This window comes from Leptopilina heterotoma, unplaced genomic scaffold, assembly GCF_015476425.1.
Source record: "Leptopilina heterotoma isolate Lh14 unplaced genomic scaffold, ASM1547642v1 Lhet_206, whole genome shotgun sequence".
NCBI classification, from domain to species: Eukaryota; Metazoa; Arthropoda; class Insecta; order Hymenoptera; family Figitidae; genus Leptopilina; species Leptopilina heterotoma.
In genome coordinates, this window is record NW_025110922.1 from 1812184 (window position 1) to 1832695 (window position 20512).

The 20512-nt window shown below is 26.5% G+C and overlaps 1 protein-coding gene and 1 long non-coding RNA gene across 3 annotated transcripts in view; one reads left to right on the top strand and one right to left on the bottom strand.

The window, feature by feature from the left end:
* Positions 1–20512, bottom strand: part of LOC122501207 — a 161423-nt gene that overhangs the window by 23195 nt on the left and 117716 nt on the right. The gene's annotated exons all lie outside the window — the stretch shown is intronic.
* Positions 17095–20512, top strand: part of LOC122501206 (homeobox protein MSX-1) — a 65723-nt gene continuing 62305 nt past the window's right edge. Inside the window, exon 1 of the mRNA XM_043610508.1 lies at positions 17095–17835. Coding sequence (XP_043466443.1) covers positions 17103–17835 — 733 coding nt within the window. The 5' untranslated portion in view covers positions 17095–17102. The remainder of the gene's footprint in view (positions 17836–20512) is intronic.

Consider the following 20512-nt stretch of genomic DNA (forward strand, 5'->3'; position numbering starts at 1 on the left):
CAATCTTTGGAAATGAAGGAAGAAAGTTTGAAGCACAGCATAATTACACCATATGTTAGTAGTATGTCCCAAATATTTCTCAATTAAACTTAAATACTTCCCGGATATAAATGAGGACGTCGTCCAGGAGATTTACTGGAAAAATGTGCTTTCTTCTAATAATGTTACTATTATTAATAATTTTATCGATATGTTTGTTGAAATGTTAAAAGTTCGGGACTGTTGATAGGTGCACCGTTGCTTGTGGAAATGTGTGTGTGTACTCTTTCTTTATATTTCATCGCTTTGTATTATTTTAATTACTGTATGTATTTCTGCATTGTTTTTATTCCTTTTTGTTTGTTTACTACAAGATGGACTCTGTATGGGCTATTTTTGTCTAATAAAGTACTAATATAATAATAAATGAAAGAACTCCGATATGTCTTGATTTTCAGTATCATTTTCTAGATACACTTCTAGATTGTGCAGTTGAATTAATTTGTAAACTTCCTCTTGAAAGTGATTTAGGCTTCCGGAAATTGAAGAGGCTGGAAACTTGGTTCCTATGCTTGTCCGTAAGTTGTGACAAAAAATTGTTATGAAAGAATTTATAGTGAATTCTGGGATGATGGTTTGGATTTTCTCTAGAACGGCGATGTAGGCTTCTGTAGTGGTTTCACTCATTAGAACCCAGACAAAAGGAAGTAGATATCCATTTTTAATGCAAATAATGGAGAGTAACTTCACTTTTGAATATACATCTGACTCTTTAAATCTGAATCAGTAAAAATATTTACTAATTTAAATTAGTGACTGACTTTTTGATTTTGATTTAGTAAATTTCACCAAGTAATTAGTGAAAATGACTATTTTTATTAGTAAAATTTACTAATTCAAAAGCAAAAAATCAGTCACTAATTCAAATTAGTAAACATTTTTACTAATTCAAATTCAGAGAGTAGCTAATCACAGTTTTTCTGAGGATATCAAATTGAGACAAAAAAACGAATAAAAAATGTTGCATCACAACATTTTTAATTCGTTTTTTTGTCTCAATTTGATATCCCCAGAAAAACTGTGAAAACAATTGTGTCCCTTATTTTTGTTCGAAAATTAAAAACATACATTCACCCTTTCATTTTATCCCTGTCAGAATTTCAAAGTTACAGCATTTCTCTCCACGTAAGGCGGGAGTTTTGCATCAAGAAAGTGCACATGCTTTATTACACAAAGCGAAGTCGCTACAACGTTTCGAATAAATTTATTCTGTACTTACATAGAAGAACGACTTCACCTTGTATTGCACTGAATATGATCGAAAGTGACGTTCAAGTGATGGAATACGGCAGTCTCAACATACAAGCGCATTATATGTATATACACAACAACTTTCATTTCACCCCAACTATTTTCTCTCTATTACCACACATACACCTTCAGCTCCAATATAAAATCATTCTAATGGCTAAGAAAACAAGAAATACTTCAACAAAATCTTATTTCATCGAAATCAAATTGTTTGTTCAGCGCTTCAATTTAATGAAAATCATTTTTTACTGCGATAATCAAAAATAAACAATGCGGAATAAAATTCGAATTAATTCCGAAATTTACGGAGAGAGATTTTTTTAAAACAAATAAAATTATTTCAAAATATTTAACTGCTCTCTAAATCATTTAAATTAGCAAAAATTTGTACTAAGTGTAAGTATTTTTTCACAAAAACATTAGAGAGAAGTAAAATTTTACTTAGAATATTAGCAGAGATTTTTTAACTTTTAATATTATTCTCATATTTTTAGTTACTTTACTCAACAAGTTTTAGTAAAAAATGACTAAGAATTAGTACCTATAGAATTATTAATTAATTAAAATTCGTGGACGCATCTTTCCCTTCACTAATTCACTCGAATTAAAGAGTTTGCAATCAGCGGAAACATTGAGAGGAGTTTCTGGTTTTTCCTCTAATCTAATGTCTTGTTAAAAATCGTCGAGCGTGAAATCAAAAGTGTCTTCCTGTGGCTTGCGGTCGTTGCTCGCAAAGACTGACAATGATGCACGTATTATTTTATTATACACCATTTATAATGGCACGGCATACGTGCGGTTCTTTTCATCACGTCATTTTCTCAAGCATATTATTGTCAGGTGAGATGATCAACAGGGAATAGGGTAGGTTGTCAACCACACAAAATTACACGAGAGAGTGAGTGAGAGACTGCGTATATATCTTCAAGTATTTAACTATATATACATACGGGAGAAGAAAATCTCAATTACCGATAAGAAAAGAGTCATTTCGAGTCAAAATTTTCCCGTTTATGCTAAAGTATATATTTATATTCCTTAAAAATTACTCTAATCTTTCAATTTTGAATTTGTTCGGGATTGACAAATAAATTTTATTTTATTTTTCTGACTTTTCCCTCATTTCAAGAAAAAAATTTTCACTTTCTACCTGATCCTAAACAATCTGATTTTCGATGCAACTGCCTTGCAGGACGATCTTCATGCGATCTCGCTCTGGTGCACTGAAAATAAACTTCCTCTAAATTACACTAAATGTCATATCCTTTCTTTCAATAAATCGGGTTTCCCTTTTCTTTTTCCTTACACTATCGATAATTTTCTTGTTACCAGAGTGACATCGACATGTGACCTTGGAGTAACTTTTACGTATGATTTGAGTTTTGTAGATCATATCTCTTCGATGGTCACTACACTCAACAAACGTCTCGGCTTTCTAATGAGATCATCAAAAAATTTTTCGAATATTAAAACTTTCACGCTTTTATTTAATGCAATGGTCAGATCCTCTGCGGAGTATGCATCGGAAATATGGTCTCCTTATTTTAAAAAGTATTCAGAACAGATTGATAAGGTTCAGAAGCGTTTTCTTAAATTCTTAGTTTTCAAAAAAGACGGCAGATACCCGCCCAGAGGCTGTGATTATTTAATGTTGTGTCAGCGTTTTGATTATGTAACTTTGGAGGAAAGGCGTATTATATCGGTTGTATTATTTATTTTTAAGATTATCAGGTATCTCATTGATTGTCCGACGCTATTAAACATGATTAATTTTAGACTACCTCGCATCTCGTCTCGTAGTATTGAACCATTTTATATAGCAAAAAAAGACCTACAGTTGATTAACAGAACCCCGATTTTTAGTGCCTGCTCTCATATAAATCAACTTTATCAAGTAGACGGTTTCGATATTGATTTGTTTACAATGTCTCAATTAGAATTTATTAAATATTTGAATAAATATGTTCTGTCATTACGCGAAATTAGAAATTAATAGTTTAATAATTGTTTTTTTTGGCTATAGCACTACTTTAGTTATCCATTTATGGTCCTCTTTGGACTGTGGAGATATGTATTAAATAAATAAATAAATAAATTTAACAGAACATTTTTTTTAATAAAATGTTTTCCTTTATTTTCTAAAAATTCAAAAATTTTCCGTTTTATTTTCAATTAAATTTTCTAATTGACAAATATAATTTATAAACATTTTTTTATTTCATTTTTAAAAAACTTTGAATTTTATTAAAACAATAATTGAAATTAAGAAATAGAATTGGTGCAAATTATTTCCTTATGAAAATTGAAAATTTTCTACAAAAATATTAAAAAACGGGAATATCTAATGTTTTTCTTCCTAAAATAAAAAAATGAGGTTGTAAACAATATTGTTATTAAAAATATTTTATTATAAAACATAAAGATATCGATAACTCGAATTCTCATGTTTTATAGTAATTAAATGATAAAATAATTATTTGACTTTCATTTTCACCCTGATTTTCATTTTGACTTTGACTTTCGATTTTATTTTGACTTTAAATTTGACTTTCATTATTTTTAATCTGATTTTCACTTTGTTTTTTAAGTCAAAGTCAAAGCCAACATTAAAATTAAAAACAAAGTCAAAATCAGAATGAAAATAAAAGTTAAATTGTTTAAAGTCAATATCAATTTTAAAATCGAATCGAAAGTCAAAGTGAATTTAAAAACTCGCACCTCAGAAAGAATTCAGAAATGGAAAAAATAAAAGAAATGCACCAACTAATAACGATTAATCGAAAAACTCGTAGGAACAATTTTCGGATCATGTTCGCGAACTAAAATGGAGTTATCGCTTTATCCATTCTATTATAATGTGATTTTGCGAGTCTTTGGAATTATGCAAGAAACTTGTCCTCCCTCGCTAGCGAGTAATTCCCAACCTCTCTTCAACCTGGCGTCCCGATCGAGAATCAATTTAGGTGTCAGACATCCCCACGTCACTTAGGCGTTTTCACCGACCCGCGAATAATTTATGCCTATATACCCTTTAGAGAGTGAATGCCCTGCAGAGTGAGAAAACGAGAAAGAAAGATGGAAGAGGTAAAAAAGGGAAGTTAAAAGAGAGAGAGAGAGGAAGAGGGAAACTGAATGATATTGCTGATGGAAAAAAAGGGGGAACGAAGAAAAGTAGAAAATAGAAAATCTAGAAAAGGGGAGAGAGAGAGAGAGAGAGAAAGAAAGAAAGACAGTTTTTGACCACTCTCAAAAGATGTGGCGACAGAGCCCGAGGATTCGTTGCCTCGGAAAATCATTTTTTATTCAAAGCATTCTGACTTTTATGAGACCCACGAGCGGCTGAGAGGCCATGCTTGATTCGCTGAAAAGCGAATGTTGGTCTCCTGTTTATATCACTTCTTTATGGCTCGAGTGAATTCGAGCCAGAAAGGAACGAACACTATCAAGAAAACAATGAATTTCAATGAACGTCTCTTTTTTTGGAATTAATGCCTTCCTTTTGTATAGAAGTGATCTTCGTTAATTGTTTACATCAAACGATTCTAATTTATTCAGGCACAATTATTTCATACAATCGATAACGAAAAAAAAATAATTAACTTATCATTATTTCTGTATTAATATTTCTTACTTCTTTTATTTATTTATTTATTCCCTTTTTTAATTTACTTTCTTTCTATTTCTTTTTTTGATTTTTCAATTAGGGTCATTTGGGGTAAATGTAAACAGTAGATGTTTCAGCTAAATTTACAAATTAAAAAGTAAGTACGACGTCAATATTTTTACCTCAGCTCACCTACAAGATGTTCTGAGTATTGCCAATATTTTATTTTGACAATTGGCAATGCCATAGTGTAAGTTATCTTTTAATGCAAAAAAGATTGAAAATCAAAATTTTACTGTTTCAGTATTTTATCTCGCATTTGCATAAAAATAAATTAAAAAATCAAACAAAAATATGTAATTCTTCCTTATTAATGCCCTAACAAAAATTGACTTCGATTTTTGATTTTCGTCAATTTAGTTAATAGATAATTAAGTGTTTACATTTACCCCGAGAATTCGAAAACTCGGGGTAAATGTAAACAGAACTTGAACTACATTTTAAAAGAAAATAATTGAATAAATTTGCTTCTATTTCACAATTTCATTAATTTGGCAATGTAAAATTATATAGAAAAGGAAATTAGGTCCTCTTTGAAAAAAAAATTTGATAAAAAAAAATTTTTTTTTGAAAATTTGATCAATTTTTAAAAATATTTTTAGGTTCATACGCCATTTTGAAAATTTAAAATTTGATTTCAAATTCGTATTCAGCGACGTCAAAAACCCCCTAGTAACCAGATTCAAGCAAATTTGAACAATTTTTAAAAATATTATTTTTAGGTTCATCCGCCATATTGGATCCACCATTTTGAAATTTAAAAATTCGATTTCAGATTCTTATTGAGCAACCTTAAAAACTTCTTTTTACCAAGTTGAATGAAAATCTATTAAAATTTGTTCAAGTTATTCAAGTTTTTACATTACTAATTTTGTAATGGTTGATTGTTTATTTATATGATACATTATCAGTCAACTGGTTGATTTACTATACATCTACGAAGAATTTTTTTTCAGTTTTTCCATCCCTTAAAACAGTAGTATACTTGAAATAACTTGTTTCTTAAACCTCGTTTAACTACAGTGGTGTTTACATTTACCCCGAATTTTAGGAAAATTTCAAAATCTCGGGGTAAATGTAAACAGTCAGTTTTAGGCGATTCAGGTGCATCAAATAATTTTTTGTACCTCATAAAATTTTTCTAGGGAACACTAGGCAACAAGTTCATGCAAAAGAAATCCGTCCGTTTTACCTTTTAACAAAAAAACTAATGTTTTTGGTGAAAGATACATATTCCGTTTACATTTACCCCAATTGACTCTAATTTTTTTATTTTTAATAATTATTTTCTTATTTTCTCCTAAGAAAGTCATAAGAAATAGTAAAATACTCTTTTTTTAAATATAAATATTTAATCATTATTATTATTTCATAGAAATTAAGAGTTTTAATAATTTTTAAAAAAGTTCTTTGAGAATTATATTAGAAAATAAAAATTGCAAAGCATTTAAAAAAAATTCACTTAACATTTTTTAAAAAATGAATTCTTCAAAATTTGTAATTAAGAGTACGAAAATATCAAATTTTCAAAGATTTTAATTTGAAACCTTTTCAAAATTCAATTCTTTCTAAAAATACAGGCTATAATAAATTTTGTTATTTATGAAAATAATTAAATTTTTAAAAAGAATTTTATTGTTTATGAAAATAATTGAGATACTGATAATCATTGAATTAACAAAAATTTTTAAAAATAATTTAAATTTTGCCAAGAATTTTATTGACATTTTTGAAAATAATTGAATTTCAGAAAAAAATTTTATTGCTTTTGAAAATAATAGAATTTCTGCAAAGAATTTTATTACTTTTGAAAATAATTGAATTTCTACAATCTTTTTATGTAAAATCTCCAAAATTTAATTTATTTTAGTGTTTTTAAATCATATTCTTCTAAAATTTTAACTAAAATTAATTTTCAAATCAATTTTTATTAGAAAATTCAACGTGAATTTAATTATTTAAATACAAAAGTAAATTATTTATTGACTAATTGAATGTTTCTTAAAATTTAATTTTTATATAGAATTTTATTAACAAATTTTCAAATAATTGAATTCTTTTGACGAATTTTCATAAAAAAATTTATAAAAGTTACATTTTTCAAGAAATTTAATTAAATTGTATTAAGGGCATTTGAACCTTGATGACGTTACACTTTGTGCAAAGCATGTGTGACGTCATCAAGGTTCAAATGCCCTTAAAAATAATTTAAATTCTGCAATGTGTTTTATTATTTCTAAAAATAATTGAATTATTGAGAAGAAACTATTTGTAAATATTTGAATTCCTGTGCTATTTTTAACATTTATGAAAATAATTTAATGTTTGCGTACAATTTTATTAAAATTGTTTTTGAATAATTGAATTCTTTTAGGTAATTTTATTAAAATAGTAGATATTAAAAATCATTGAAAATGATTAAATGAATTGATTTTTGAAAATAATTGAAATTTTGACCAAAATTTTATTACAATTTTTGAAAATAATTGAATTTTGAAGAATTTTTTTATTTATAAGATAAGAATTGGGATTGTGTCGAGATTTTCTTGTAAATATTGAACATAATTGAATTTTGTGATAAGAATTTTACTACTTTTGTAAATAATTAAATTTCTGCAATCATTTGTAACTTCTTGAAAATTCGATATTTTTTAGTGTTTTTAACTAAAATTCTTCTATAAATCGATTATTTTTAATAATTAATTAAATATATATTGACAAAACTTAACTAATTTTAGAAGATTATGAATTATTGAAATTTTTCAAAAATCTAAGTACATTAAAATTTCTAATTAAATTCATTAAAAATTGAAATTTTATAAAATTTCAAATTGAAACCGTTTGAAGTTCATTTACTTATGAAAATTGTAAACGCAACTCTTTTGAAATTGAATTAATTTTGAAATATAAGTAAAATTATTCATTAAATAATTCATTTATTTTATGATAGTCGTTCAAGATTTAAGTTATTTAAAAAGAAACTTTTGACAGAAATTGAAAAAATTGAAGGTTCTGTATTAGTATTCGTGGTAATTTTATAGTTTTTAAGTCAAACAAAAAAGACACAAAAATTCATTATTTTCTTATGAATTCTAAAATTAAATTCTTGTCAGTACTTTTAATAAAAATTCCTGACTTTTCCCTGAATTCTCTATGTCAGAATATATGATTGTTATAATTATAATAATATTAAAATTATATATTCCAATTCATATTTTATTTTTATAAAAAAAATTTTGAATTAAAAATTGTTACGTTCAATTTTCAAAATTGCTAAATTTATTTAGAGAAGCGAGTGAGAAGTCAGCTGCGCTCGAATTGTTGTTAGTAGACTATTAAAAATAATTAATTTTCTTTTTTGAATATTTCAATACTTTCATAATTAAATTTATTTACATTTTCTATACTTTTCCGTAAAAAAAAAAACACTTTTACTAAAATATATATACCACTCATTGCTCTTCAAGATCTTTCGTAATAGACACGAATACCATTAAAAAAGATCTTTCTGATTCACTGAAATCGAGGCAAAAGAGTAAATGTAATCGTAGCTTCTCCGCTCGCATATATACCGGAATAGGTAAGCAATTTTATAGCAGCAAATTATATTGCCGCAAAGTGCACGTCATACGATTCGTAATTATCCCTCTCTCACATATGCGTGTAATAACAATGTATATATATACAAAATATACATAAATTCAGAAACACTACATTATAGTCCTCATAAATTTTCCTTAGTTAAATCTTAAGTGGAATGGTAATCGAAATTTACGAATTACATTTTCATATTACATTTTGCGCGCACAATTATTATTGACTTAAAATCGGGCGTTAAGTCACATTTCTCAAGAGATTCGACTTTACCATTTCAATTACGTTTTATACTCTCAGCGAGTTGTATATATCTTGTGAATATAAGGAGGTAATAATCAATGATTCGATTACGAAATACATCAATCATCCAGCCATTTTCATTGTTCAATCTAATGTCTGCATGCATTACACATAATCAGAAAATAATACCTGAACAACTTGTTTTATAAACTATACACGAGAAGAAAATATTCTTTTTTTCTGAATAGATAATCGGAAATTGCCGCCAGTTTAAAATATATATACACGTTTTTTAATTAGGTCAATATGAAATTCTTTTCAATTCAACGTTTCTTATTTCATTTCCAAGTTGTATTATTTTTTTATTCAATATCAAGCTTTTTTTAATAATATCAATTTAATATTCACTGAAAAAAAAATTAATTCAAATTATTTAAAATTTACTTGGTTCAACTAATCTTTATTTGGTTTTAAAAAATATATATTTGAATAAAATAATTATATATTCAAGGCAATTACAGGAATATTAACAGTCTTTCTGCAGATATCAAATTGAGACATAATTATCAAAATGTTCGCGACATTTTGATAACATTTTATGTCTCAATTTGATATCTGCAGAAAAACTGTGTTCATCATTCATTACAACAATTACTAATAATGAATAATTTAGATAAATACTTAGCACAAATAAATTTTTTGTTCGTTAAAAAAACATTTCATTCGTGCAAATAAATATTTATTTAAATTTAATAACATTTAATTTAATTTAATATAGTGACAAACAATAAAAAAATTATAAACATTCGATTTAATAAACAAAATCACAAAATTCGCGATAAAAAAAATAAATTTTTCTTCTTAAATTTATATACAATATTGATTACAGTATATAGAAAGATGAATAACGTCTTTTTCATTTTCGTATTTCACGGACCATTACCAGCGAAAGATTTGCAATGAAAACATAACCACTTGGTTTCGTTCGACCAATGGTACTTTGTGTAATTCTTCTCCTAGAAATATGTTGAAAAATCTCCGAAATCGTATTTATATATATATATAGTGGGACGCAACAAAACTCGTGCAAGTGATTATTAGGTGCGCTCGCAGAAAAGGGACGATGTTAACCCTCGTAAAGTAAAACCGAGGTAAAATGTGTATAACGATCGAAAAAGGTGCGTGCGAGGCATCATTGACGAAATCTTTTTTTCGTGAAACATAGCATTTCGTACATGAAGAATTTTTAAAACTGGCAAAGCATATAATATCTCGGCGCAAGAGAGTCTTTCGACTATATAATAATAATAAATAATCGAGATACATACGTATATGAAAAGAAAAGAGAAAAATGGCGGCTCACTGGTCACCATTTTGGTTCTCAGCGGCCTATAGGCACATTTACGATGCATATATACAGCACACATTGAAAGCCGTTCACTTACATATACATATATCCATATATAATCGACCGACCAATACTGAAACACCCTTCAAAATACGTATACTTTTACAAAATCAGAGGTTTCCCCTTGCACAGTCTACTTACTGACAATAAGTGCGAACAAGAAACGATTTAACCATTTTTTACTCGAACAACTGATCGATCAATAATTACAGTATATAAAAAACCTCACTTTTTCTCTTGCAACGATTTCAATTCATTTTCAAAATATCAAATGAACGATACTTTTAATTTTTGAGAAAGCTCCAAATAATATGTTTGTATACTTGTAAAATGTTTTTCTTTTTACAATTATTGCTTTTAATTAGATGAGTTGTATTTTTTCAAATAATAATTTATATACATTGAAAAAATTTATATAACCGTAGAAAATATAAATATAAAACTCTAAATATGAATTAGTGAAAATTGAGCAACTAATTCAACTAATTCACATTATTAGTTCACGAATTTTGATTGAATTAATAGTTAATAAAATTTCAATTTTGAATGAATTTAATTAAAAATTTTAATGTACTTAGATTTTTGAAAAGTTTTAATAATTCAAAATCTTCTATAAAATTAGTTAAATTTGTCAATATATATTTAATTACTTATTAAAAATAATGGATGGAATGGATATTTTAGTTAAAAACACTAAAAAAAAATTGAATTTTGAAGAAGTTACAAATGATTGCAGAAATTCAGCTATTTTGAAAGGTAATAAAATTCTTATCACAAAATTTAATTATGTTCAAAATTTACAACAAAATCTTGTCAAAATCCCAATTATTATCTTATAAATAAAAAAATTCTTCAAAATTCAATTATTTTCAAAAATTGTAAGAAAGTTCTGGTCAAAATTTCCATTCTTCTTAAAAATTTTCCTCATTTCAATGATTTTCAATAACTACTATTTTAATAAAATTATCCAAAAGAATTCAATTACTTTATTAAAATTGTACGCAAACATTTAATTATTTTAATAAATAAAAAAAAATTTCTCAGAAATTCAAATATTTACAAATAGTTTTCACTTAATAGTTCAATTATTTTCAGAAATAATAAAACACATTGCAGAATTTAAATTATTTTTGATACAATTTAAACAAATTTCTTGAAAAATGTAACTTTTCTAAATTTTTTTATTGAAATTCGTCAAAAGAATTCAATTATTTGAAAATTTGTTAATAAAATTCTATATAAGAATTAAATTTTAAGAAACATTCAATTAGTCAATAAATAATTTACTTTTGTATTTAAATAATTGAATTCTCGTAGAATTTTCTAATAAATATTGATTTGAAAAGCTTCGCGTTAAAATGTCAATTATCTTTGTAAATAATAAAATTCTTCTCCGAAATTCAATTATTTTCAATATCTATTATTTAAATAAATTTTTTAAAAGAATTGAATTATTTAAAAACAATGTTTTGACAAAATTCTATGTAAGCATTTTATTATTTATTCATAAATAACAAAAATTTCACAGGAATTCAATTATTTAAAAATTAGTTAATAAAATTCTTTATAAAAATTAAATTTTAAGAAACGTTCAATTAAATAATTTTCTTTTGTATTTAAATAATTGAATTCTCGTAGAATTTTCTAATAAAAATTTATTTGAATTTTAGTTTAAATTTTAGATAATAATAGAATATGAAAATATTTAAAAAAGAAATTATTGTTTTCGAATAATTGTACAATTAAAGATATTCGTAAATAAATTTAACAGAACATTTTTTTGAATAAAATTATATTCTTTATTTTCTAAAAATTCAAAAACTTTCAGTTTCATTTTCAATTACATTTTCTAATTGACAAATATAATTTATAAACATTTTTTCTATTATTTTTAAAAAAAACTTTGAATTTTATTAAAACAATTGAAATTAAGAAATAGAATTGATGCAAATTATTTCCTTATGAAAATTGAAAATTTTCTACAAAAATATTAAGAAACGGGAATATCTAATGTTTTTCTTTCCAAAAGAAAAAAATGAGTTTGTAAACATTATTGTTATTGAGAAATAAAAATGATGCATAAAATGGGTATATTTCCTACTTCTTAATCAAAATTTTCTTTATAATTAACAATTTTCTAGTATTTTTTATAAATAAAAAGGAGAATAATTTTCATAATAATTTATATTAGTCAAACGAAATTTGTTATCGAAAAAAACATAGGTATAACAAACAAAATGGGTATATTTTTTTTTGTTTCAGAATTTTTTTTAAATTTTCTAATTTGTAATATTATTTTATTATAAATCATGAAAAAATACCTGCATATTTTCGATTTGTTAATTAACAAATTTTATTAATTCAAATTTACAGAGTATAGTAAAGTCATTTACTAATTTAAATTATCAAAAATTTAGCTTTTTTTAATTATTATTTAATTTACATTATATTATTATTTAGTACCTATAAAATTATTGTATAGGTTTATATTAAGACCTAAGCATTGTATATTGAAAAAATATTTGTAATCAAATTCTAGATAATATTATAAACTTTTGAAAATAAAATATATACGCTGTGAATAAGAATAAAAATATAATTTTTTATAAAAATAAAAAACATAGTAAAACATATTAAAAAATAAAATATCAAAATAAAACTTAAAAAAAAAATAAAAATACTTTGAAAGGAATGAAAAGCAAGAAAAAAAATTAATACGTATTCTACGAGTCATCGGTATAGTAAACTATTCCCTCAATGAATGAGACAGCTGTAATTGTCCAAGTAAGAGTTGTGCTACACTTTGCGGTAACAGTTATTTAGAATTGTTATTCGACACCATTCACACCTAGACTTACGTATATACAATCTAAACAGTAAACGTTGCCAGGAGATAATTTTTCGCTGAAAGATTTATTTTTTCTAATATTGTCTATGCTTTATTACTGCTTATTAGCAGTACATTGGAATGTATATTATTTTCACTTAAAAGGCTTTTTTTTATTTTTCTATTCACAACGTATATTTTATTTTCAAGAAACATTCATAAAACTGAGAAAGAAAACTAAATAACCTTCAATGGACAATAGTTTCCGGAAAACGTATATATATTTTGTATATCTATCTATTTCTCTCTACATTTTTTATTGTGAGAATTTAAGAAAATCGTAAAATTTATTCTCCTTTTAAGGCAATAAATAGTTCTTTCTTTAAATCATTAGTATGTAATTATATTTTGTACCATTTGAACAATTAAAATCAATTTAATTTTAACAATTATAAAATGTAAGATAAAATTTAATGCAATTAAAATTTTAGTTATTGTATTAAATATTATATAATTAAAAATATTAAAATTATACTGATAAAATACAATTAAATTAAATGAAAGGAAATTGCAATTCAAGTCTTCACTGCTACAGTTTGACTATTTATTTCAATTTTTATTTTAATTTTAATTTTAATAATGAGAAACGGCAAAAGAAAAAATTAGACTTGAACAATTTTTCATTAAAATTCGTCTAGTTCTATGAATGTGACACGTCTGACTAAAACCCTGCTTTTACTACTGAAATTTCATAGTCTAGCGGAACGTCTTTTTCTACTTTTCATTTCAGTAGATAAGGACATTTTGGTGCGACAAATATAACCTTTCAAGTATAGAGTCTCGGCTTAATTTCAAAAAAATTAGCCAAATAAAAATTAAACTAATTAAAAACTTGGTTTAAAAAAGAAGATTTAAATTATTTTTAATACAATTTTAAATGAATTCCTCGAAAAATTTAATTATTTTCAAACATTTTTGCAAGAATTCAATTACATTTCACAAATAATGAAATTCTTCGCTGAAATTCAAGTATTTTCAAAATCTACTAATTTAATAAAATTTCTCAAAAGAATTCAATAAAAAAAATGTAATAACATTCGTTGCAAGAATTAAATTATTTTCATAAATAATAAAATTCTTTATAGAATTTCAATTATTTTTAATACAATTTTAAGTAAACTTAACGAAAAATGTAATTATTTTTAAAAATTTTATTAAAATTCTTCGAAAGAAAGAAATGAACAATTATCAATTATTTTTAATAATTTTTGCAATTGTTCCTAGAGAATTTTCAAATTCATTTGTTTACAATTTAATTTTAAGAAATTTTAATTATTCGAAAATTCTTCAATTAAATATTTATAAAATAAAAACTTGAAATAATTTGAAAAAAAATCAATAAAATTTTTGCAAAATACAATTATTTCAAAAATTAAAAAAATTTTTTAAATAATTTAATTTTTTCGACGAATTTTAATAAAATTTTTAAGAATAATTACATTTTTTGAGAGGAATTTGGTTAAAATTGTATTAAAAATAATTCAAATTCAATGATGAGATTTATTATTTATAAAAATAATTGCATCTCTGTAAAAAAATTTATTATTTATAAAAATAATTGAATTTTGGAAAAGAATTTTATAATTTTTAAAGATATTTGAAATTTTGACTAGAATTTTTTTAAATTTTTGAATAAAATTAAATTTCTGCAAACATTTGTAAATTCTTTAAAATTCAATTCTTTTTAGCGCTTTTTTTCTATAAATTTCTATAAATTTTCTATAAATTTTTCTATAAATCCATGATTTTTAATATTTAATTAAATATATATTAAAAAGTTAAATAAAACTAATTATGAATCCTGCAATTTTAATTTTTTCCAGTACTTTAAAAAAAAATCCCTGACTTTTCTCTGATTTCCCTGACCAATTCTACTTTCCTAGATTTTTCCCTAAATTCCCCTGACCTGTGGCATCCCTGTAATTGAAAAACCACTCTCTAAATTTGAATCAGTTAAAATTAACTGATTTAGAAGCAAAAAAAGTCAGTCACTAATTAAAATAGTAATATTTCTACTGACAATTAGTAAAAAATAACTGATTGTCAGTGACAAATAACTGATGTTTCAGTAAATTTTTTTGACTGTTTCAATTACTTAAGTTTAATTTATTTTTCAGTTATTTTTTACTGAAAATCAGTTATTTTCAACTGATTTAGAAGCAAAAAGTCAGTCACTGATTGGCAGTTATAAAACCATGATTTTTAACTGATTCAAATTAAGAGAGCAGTTCAATGAAAATTCGATCAAAAAAAAACTTGGTTTAGGTCTTTAAGAACCGAACTAATAAGATAAAAATGATTACCTAAGAAACTGGTCAAATGAAAAGGTCCTAAAAAATGATTGGCTTAATGAGAAGAAGGCTTTTCACGAAGAAAACCGACCCAAAATAAATTTCCCTCAAACCTAAATTCATTCAAACGAAAATTCCCCCTTAAAATCCAATTTACCATCAACTCTAAACTCCACCAAAAAGTCTTTTTTTTCAGTTGAATTACAGCGTGCGCCTGGTTAAATTAATTTGTCGCATGAAGTTGAAAACAATTGGCTATAGAGTAACGCCGTCTGCGTTAAGGAAAGTTAAGCACCAACAGCGATAACCTATAATAAAAGCGTGAAACCTCTCGTAGACATAGTGTTAAGGGGATGCAGTAGGGCAAGGGGGTTTTTCATGGAAAAATCGTCCAAGAAAAGAAGCGGCGCTCACAAGAGCGAGAGAGGAGCTTATAGCAGTTTAAGGGTGTAGGGGAGGACAATATTTGTCGTAATTAAGTCCCTCCGCTTCTTCGGGTCGCCGCGGCGGGACGCGGTAAGGTTGGCAAGCGAGCAAGCGAGCGGGGAAAAAAGGCGATCGCAATAAATAATACAGAGGGAGAAAAGAGGCGATCGCCTGCAACATTCTACTCAAATGTTAAATAGGTATCAATTTGCTCGGAGCCAATAAGAGAGCAGTAGGGCGTGCCAAGTGCTGATGTGATTGGCCATGTACCAAAGGATAGGCGATGCCCCATAGATGCCTGAGGTTAGGTTCACCTTTTGCGCGCGCGCGCTCGCCTCTCACTTTATCCATTGTAGTGGGGTCTAACCACCTGGTTCACCTCTCTCTTTCTTTTTCTCCCTTTCTCTCTCTCTCTGTCTCTCCCTCGCTGGTCTCAACCGTCTCCTATCCTGAGAGACCGGTCTGATTCACTTCACCACGATCAAGCAACGACTCCGGTTTAGCGAGTCACGATTCTTCTCGCGATTTTGTCACGTGACCGCGATATTTTCAGCGAAAAAAAAATAAAAATTCTCACCAGTGTTTAGTGATGATCGAATGTGCTACCAGTGTGACATGACCAAAAGTGATCCATAATGGTGATAAGGGAGGATTATGATAGATATTGTGAAAGAAGTGTGATCGCTTGTTGATTTTAGTGCAGGATTAATAATTAACCCTGAGATAAAAGGAAGACATTACAGTTCTCTTTATTTAGGAATGAATCCCCTTGGAAATTTCAAGGATACCAGGAATTATCGTCATTTCAAGGATACCGCGAAACCAATCACTTTCCCCAGCATCATTCCGTCCGCCGGAAAGGAAACTAGAACTGAGAGGAATCTTCGTTCAACAGTGCATGAAATAATCAGACAACGTCGGATGAGCATCGTCACGGCTCATCTCATGATGCATCTTACTTTCAAGCGACCTTTATAATTTTTAGCTCTCAAACATTTCAGTTTGCTAGAATACATTGTACTACACATTGTTCTTAACACGGTACTAAAGAAAACTCCTAAAAATACACATTGTATACTACAAATACAAATCTAAGTCACAACTCATAAACCGAAAATATTCCATGAAATTTAACATTCCTTCTGTAAATTCTTGGAAGAAAACAACAAGTTATAAACTCACATTCCATATGTGTAAGATGTAGCAAAAAGTTCCCCCCCAAAAATGATACTGTTCTAACTGCAAACAGCAAACCATTCCGAATCATAAAACCTGCAGATCCGATCAAGAAAGCGAATAATGTCGGATCACGCAGACAGTGATGTGGATGCTGCGGAGGAGATAAACGTCGATGACTCCGATTCCCGTAGTTGTAGTCCCAGGAACTATTTACATCACGATTCAAATAGAAATCACGATGTACCGTCCGAGTGTTCAAATTCCCCACCGCCCAATCAAACAAGTACAAAGCAACATCAATCGGAAGCGCCGAGAATAAGTCATCCCTTTAGCATAAGTCGTCTCCTCGGCGAGAGCCGCAGTCAAAATCCAAAAAGTCCATCGTCCGAGGATTTGGACAGTGACAAGGATCGAAGATCCTCATGGACATGGGACGAGAGTAATAATCGTACGTCAACATTGGAAGATGGACGACGATCATGGGAGCCGGAAGGTGAGGAGAAAACTTCCGAGAAGGACGACGATGACGACACTGGAAGCACGCCAGAGATTCCCACCAGCCATTCACTTCACTCGAACGACTTATTAGCACCTTTCAGACTCTTTCCCGGTGGTTCGGGACTCATTTACACCGGAGGTGGAGTCATTCGAGTGCCGGCACACAGGCCACCGGGCACGAATGGCACACCAACCGCGGGGGTACCCAATCAGGCACTGATACCTCATTGGAATCTTCAAGCTCTTCAGCATAGTCAACAACAGGCTGCTGCTGCTGGACTTAGAGCTAGCTTCTTTGCTAATCTTGCTCCTCATCCACTGCAGGCGCATCCGCATCTTAAAGATAGATTAGCAGGTTAATGCTTTTCTTATATTTTCACCTTTTTTTACCTTTTCAGATGAGATAGTCAATTATGCTCGATTTAATTTTTCTGCCTTAAACAGTAATTACTTGATTACTTTACATGTTACTGGATTCTATTTACTACAGAGCTAATTTTTAATTGCAATTTAATCGCAGCCTTTTAGAGAACTATTTATACTTTGGGATGTTTTACACGGTGAGGCAAACCCGTGAAAAAAAAGAAAGAAGTAAAAAATAATCCGCATTGAATTATTACTAAAAGTCTATTTGAAAAAGGGTTATAATAAGGGTCCAGCTAGTTTCTAGTAAGCCTCTTGTTGAAACCCAGTTTGAACGCAGTACAAAGTAACCCAATTTGTGAACAATACGGTACTAGAAAGCATTAATAATTTTTAATCATAACATTAATCACAATTTATTGCTATAATACTTCCTGGGTATTATTCAAAAATATAGAATATAGTACGTTTATACAATCTAAATAATTAGAAACAATAATTGTCTCTAATTACACTATTAATTGTTAGACCAAATTTTTCACTTGAAAACTGTTCATTTTATTTACAAAACTCGAACCGCAGTGAAAGTATTTAAAAATACGGACTTTATGGACCAAAAATGAAAAATTACGAACCATTTACGGACCAATTGACAAAAATATAAAGAGTCAAATAAGAGAACATTTTACTTAAAACTATAAATTAAATTTTTCACAACTATAAAACATGAAGGTATCGATAACTCCGAGTTCGGAGTGATTCGACTCGGAGTAATCGCTTTCTTCATGTTTTATAATTAAAGATGGCAAATTGATAAAACCATTATTTCATATTATAAGAATTTTGTTAGGGGCCGTCCATATATTACGTAACGCTAATTTTTGAAAATTTTGACCCCCCCCTCCCCCCATGTAACACGCTGTTACATACATTAGCGCCATTTTTTTGGCTTATCGTAACAAATAGCTTGACCCCCCCTCCCCCCAAAAAGTGTTACGTAATATATGGACGATCCCTTACGCTTCTTCAAAATTATTTTCAACATTTTAATTCAATTATTAATTTCTAAAATTTTTAACTAAAATTCTTCTTAAAATTTTCAAATACATTTGTTAACAATTTAATTTTACGAAATTTCAATTATTCGAAAATTCTTCAATTAAACATATATTAGAAAATAAAAACTTCAAAACATATCAAAATAATTCAATTAAACCTTTTTTAAACAAACTTTTAATTTTATTCTTAATTCGTTATAAAATATTTCAAAAGAATTCAATTATTTTCTAAAATGTTTATAAATTCTTCGAAACAATTCAATTATTTTGTTAAGGGCATTTGAACCTTGATGACGTTACACTTTGTGCAAAGCATGTGTGACGTCATCAAGGTTCAAATGCCCTTAAATAGTAAAATCTTTGTAAAAATTAAATTATTTTCAAAACAATTTCACAAAAGATTTAAATTTTTTGTTAATTCGTTATAAAATCTTTGTAAAAATTGAATTATTTTCAAAAAAAATTTCACGAAAGAATTCAATTTTTTTCTTAATTCGTTATAAAATATTTCAGAAGAATTGAATTATGTTCTAAAAATTTTATAAATCCTTCGAAATAATTCAATTCTATTTATAAATAGTAAAATTCTTTGCAAAAATTCAATTATTTGTAATACAATTTTAATAACATTTCATGAAAGAATTCAAATTTAAAAAAAATTTTAATATTTTCCCCAAAAATTCAATTATTTTCTAAAAAATTTCATGAAAGAATTGAATTTTTTTTTTAATTCATTGTAAAATTTTCCAAAAGAATTCAATTATTTTCTAATTTTTTAATAAAATTCAATACCTAATTAAATATTTAAATTCAATTATTAACAAACACAATTATTTTAAAAACATGAAAGAAATTGTTCATAAAATTCAATTATTTTCAAAATTTTTAATTAAAATTATTAAAGAAACTCCAATAATTTAAAAAAAAATTCAAAGAAATTCAGCTTCCAAAAGAATTTAATTATAATATTCAAAGATGTTAACAAAATTCTTCACGAGAAAAAAATTCATCAAAGGATTTCAAAAATAATTGAATTCTTACTTAGAACTTTTTTAATTTTTTTTTTAAATAATTGAATTCTAGCGAAGAAATTTATAAAAAGTATTTTAAATAATTGTTTTTTTTTCAAAAAATTTTATGAAAATTGTGTTTGCAAATAATTAAATTCTTGCGAAAATTTTATAATTTATGAAATAATTGAATCTCTGTAAAAATTTTATATTATTTAATATTTATTAAACTAATTGATTTTGGGAAAAATTTTGTTAAATTTTATTAACATTTTCTATAATCTTTATTAAATTCTTTTGAAGAATTTCTTTGAGTTTCTTTAAAAGAATGGAGTTTCTTTAATAATAATTTTAATTGAAAGTTTTTCAAAGTAATTCAATTTTATATAAACAATTATTTTCAAGTTTTTACAATAATCATCTTTCTTAATATCTGAAATTAAACATTTAATTCTTGAATTTTATTAAAATTTTTAGAAAATAATCAAATTCTTTTGAAAAATTTCTTTAATTTATTGAATGTACAATCGAATTTGTTAATAATTGTATTTAAAATAATTGAATTCCTGCGAGAAGAATTTTACTATATTTATGAAAAATA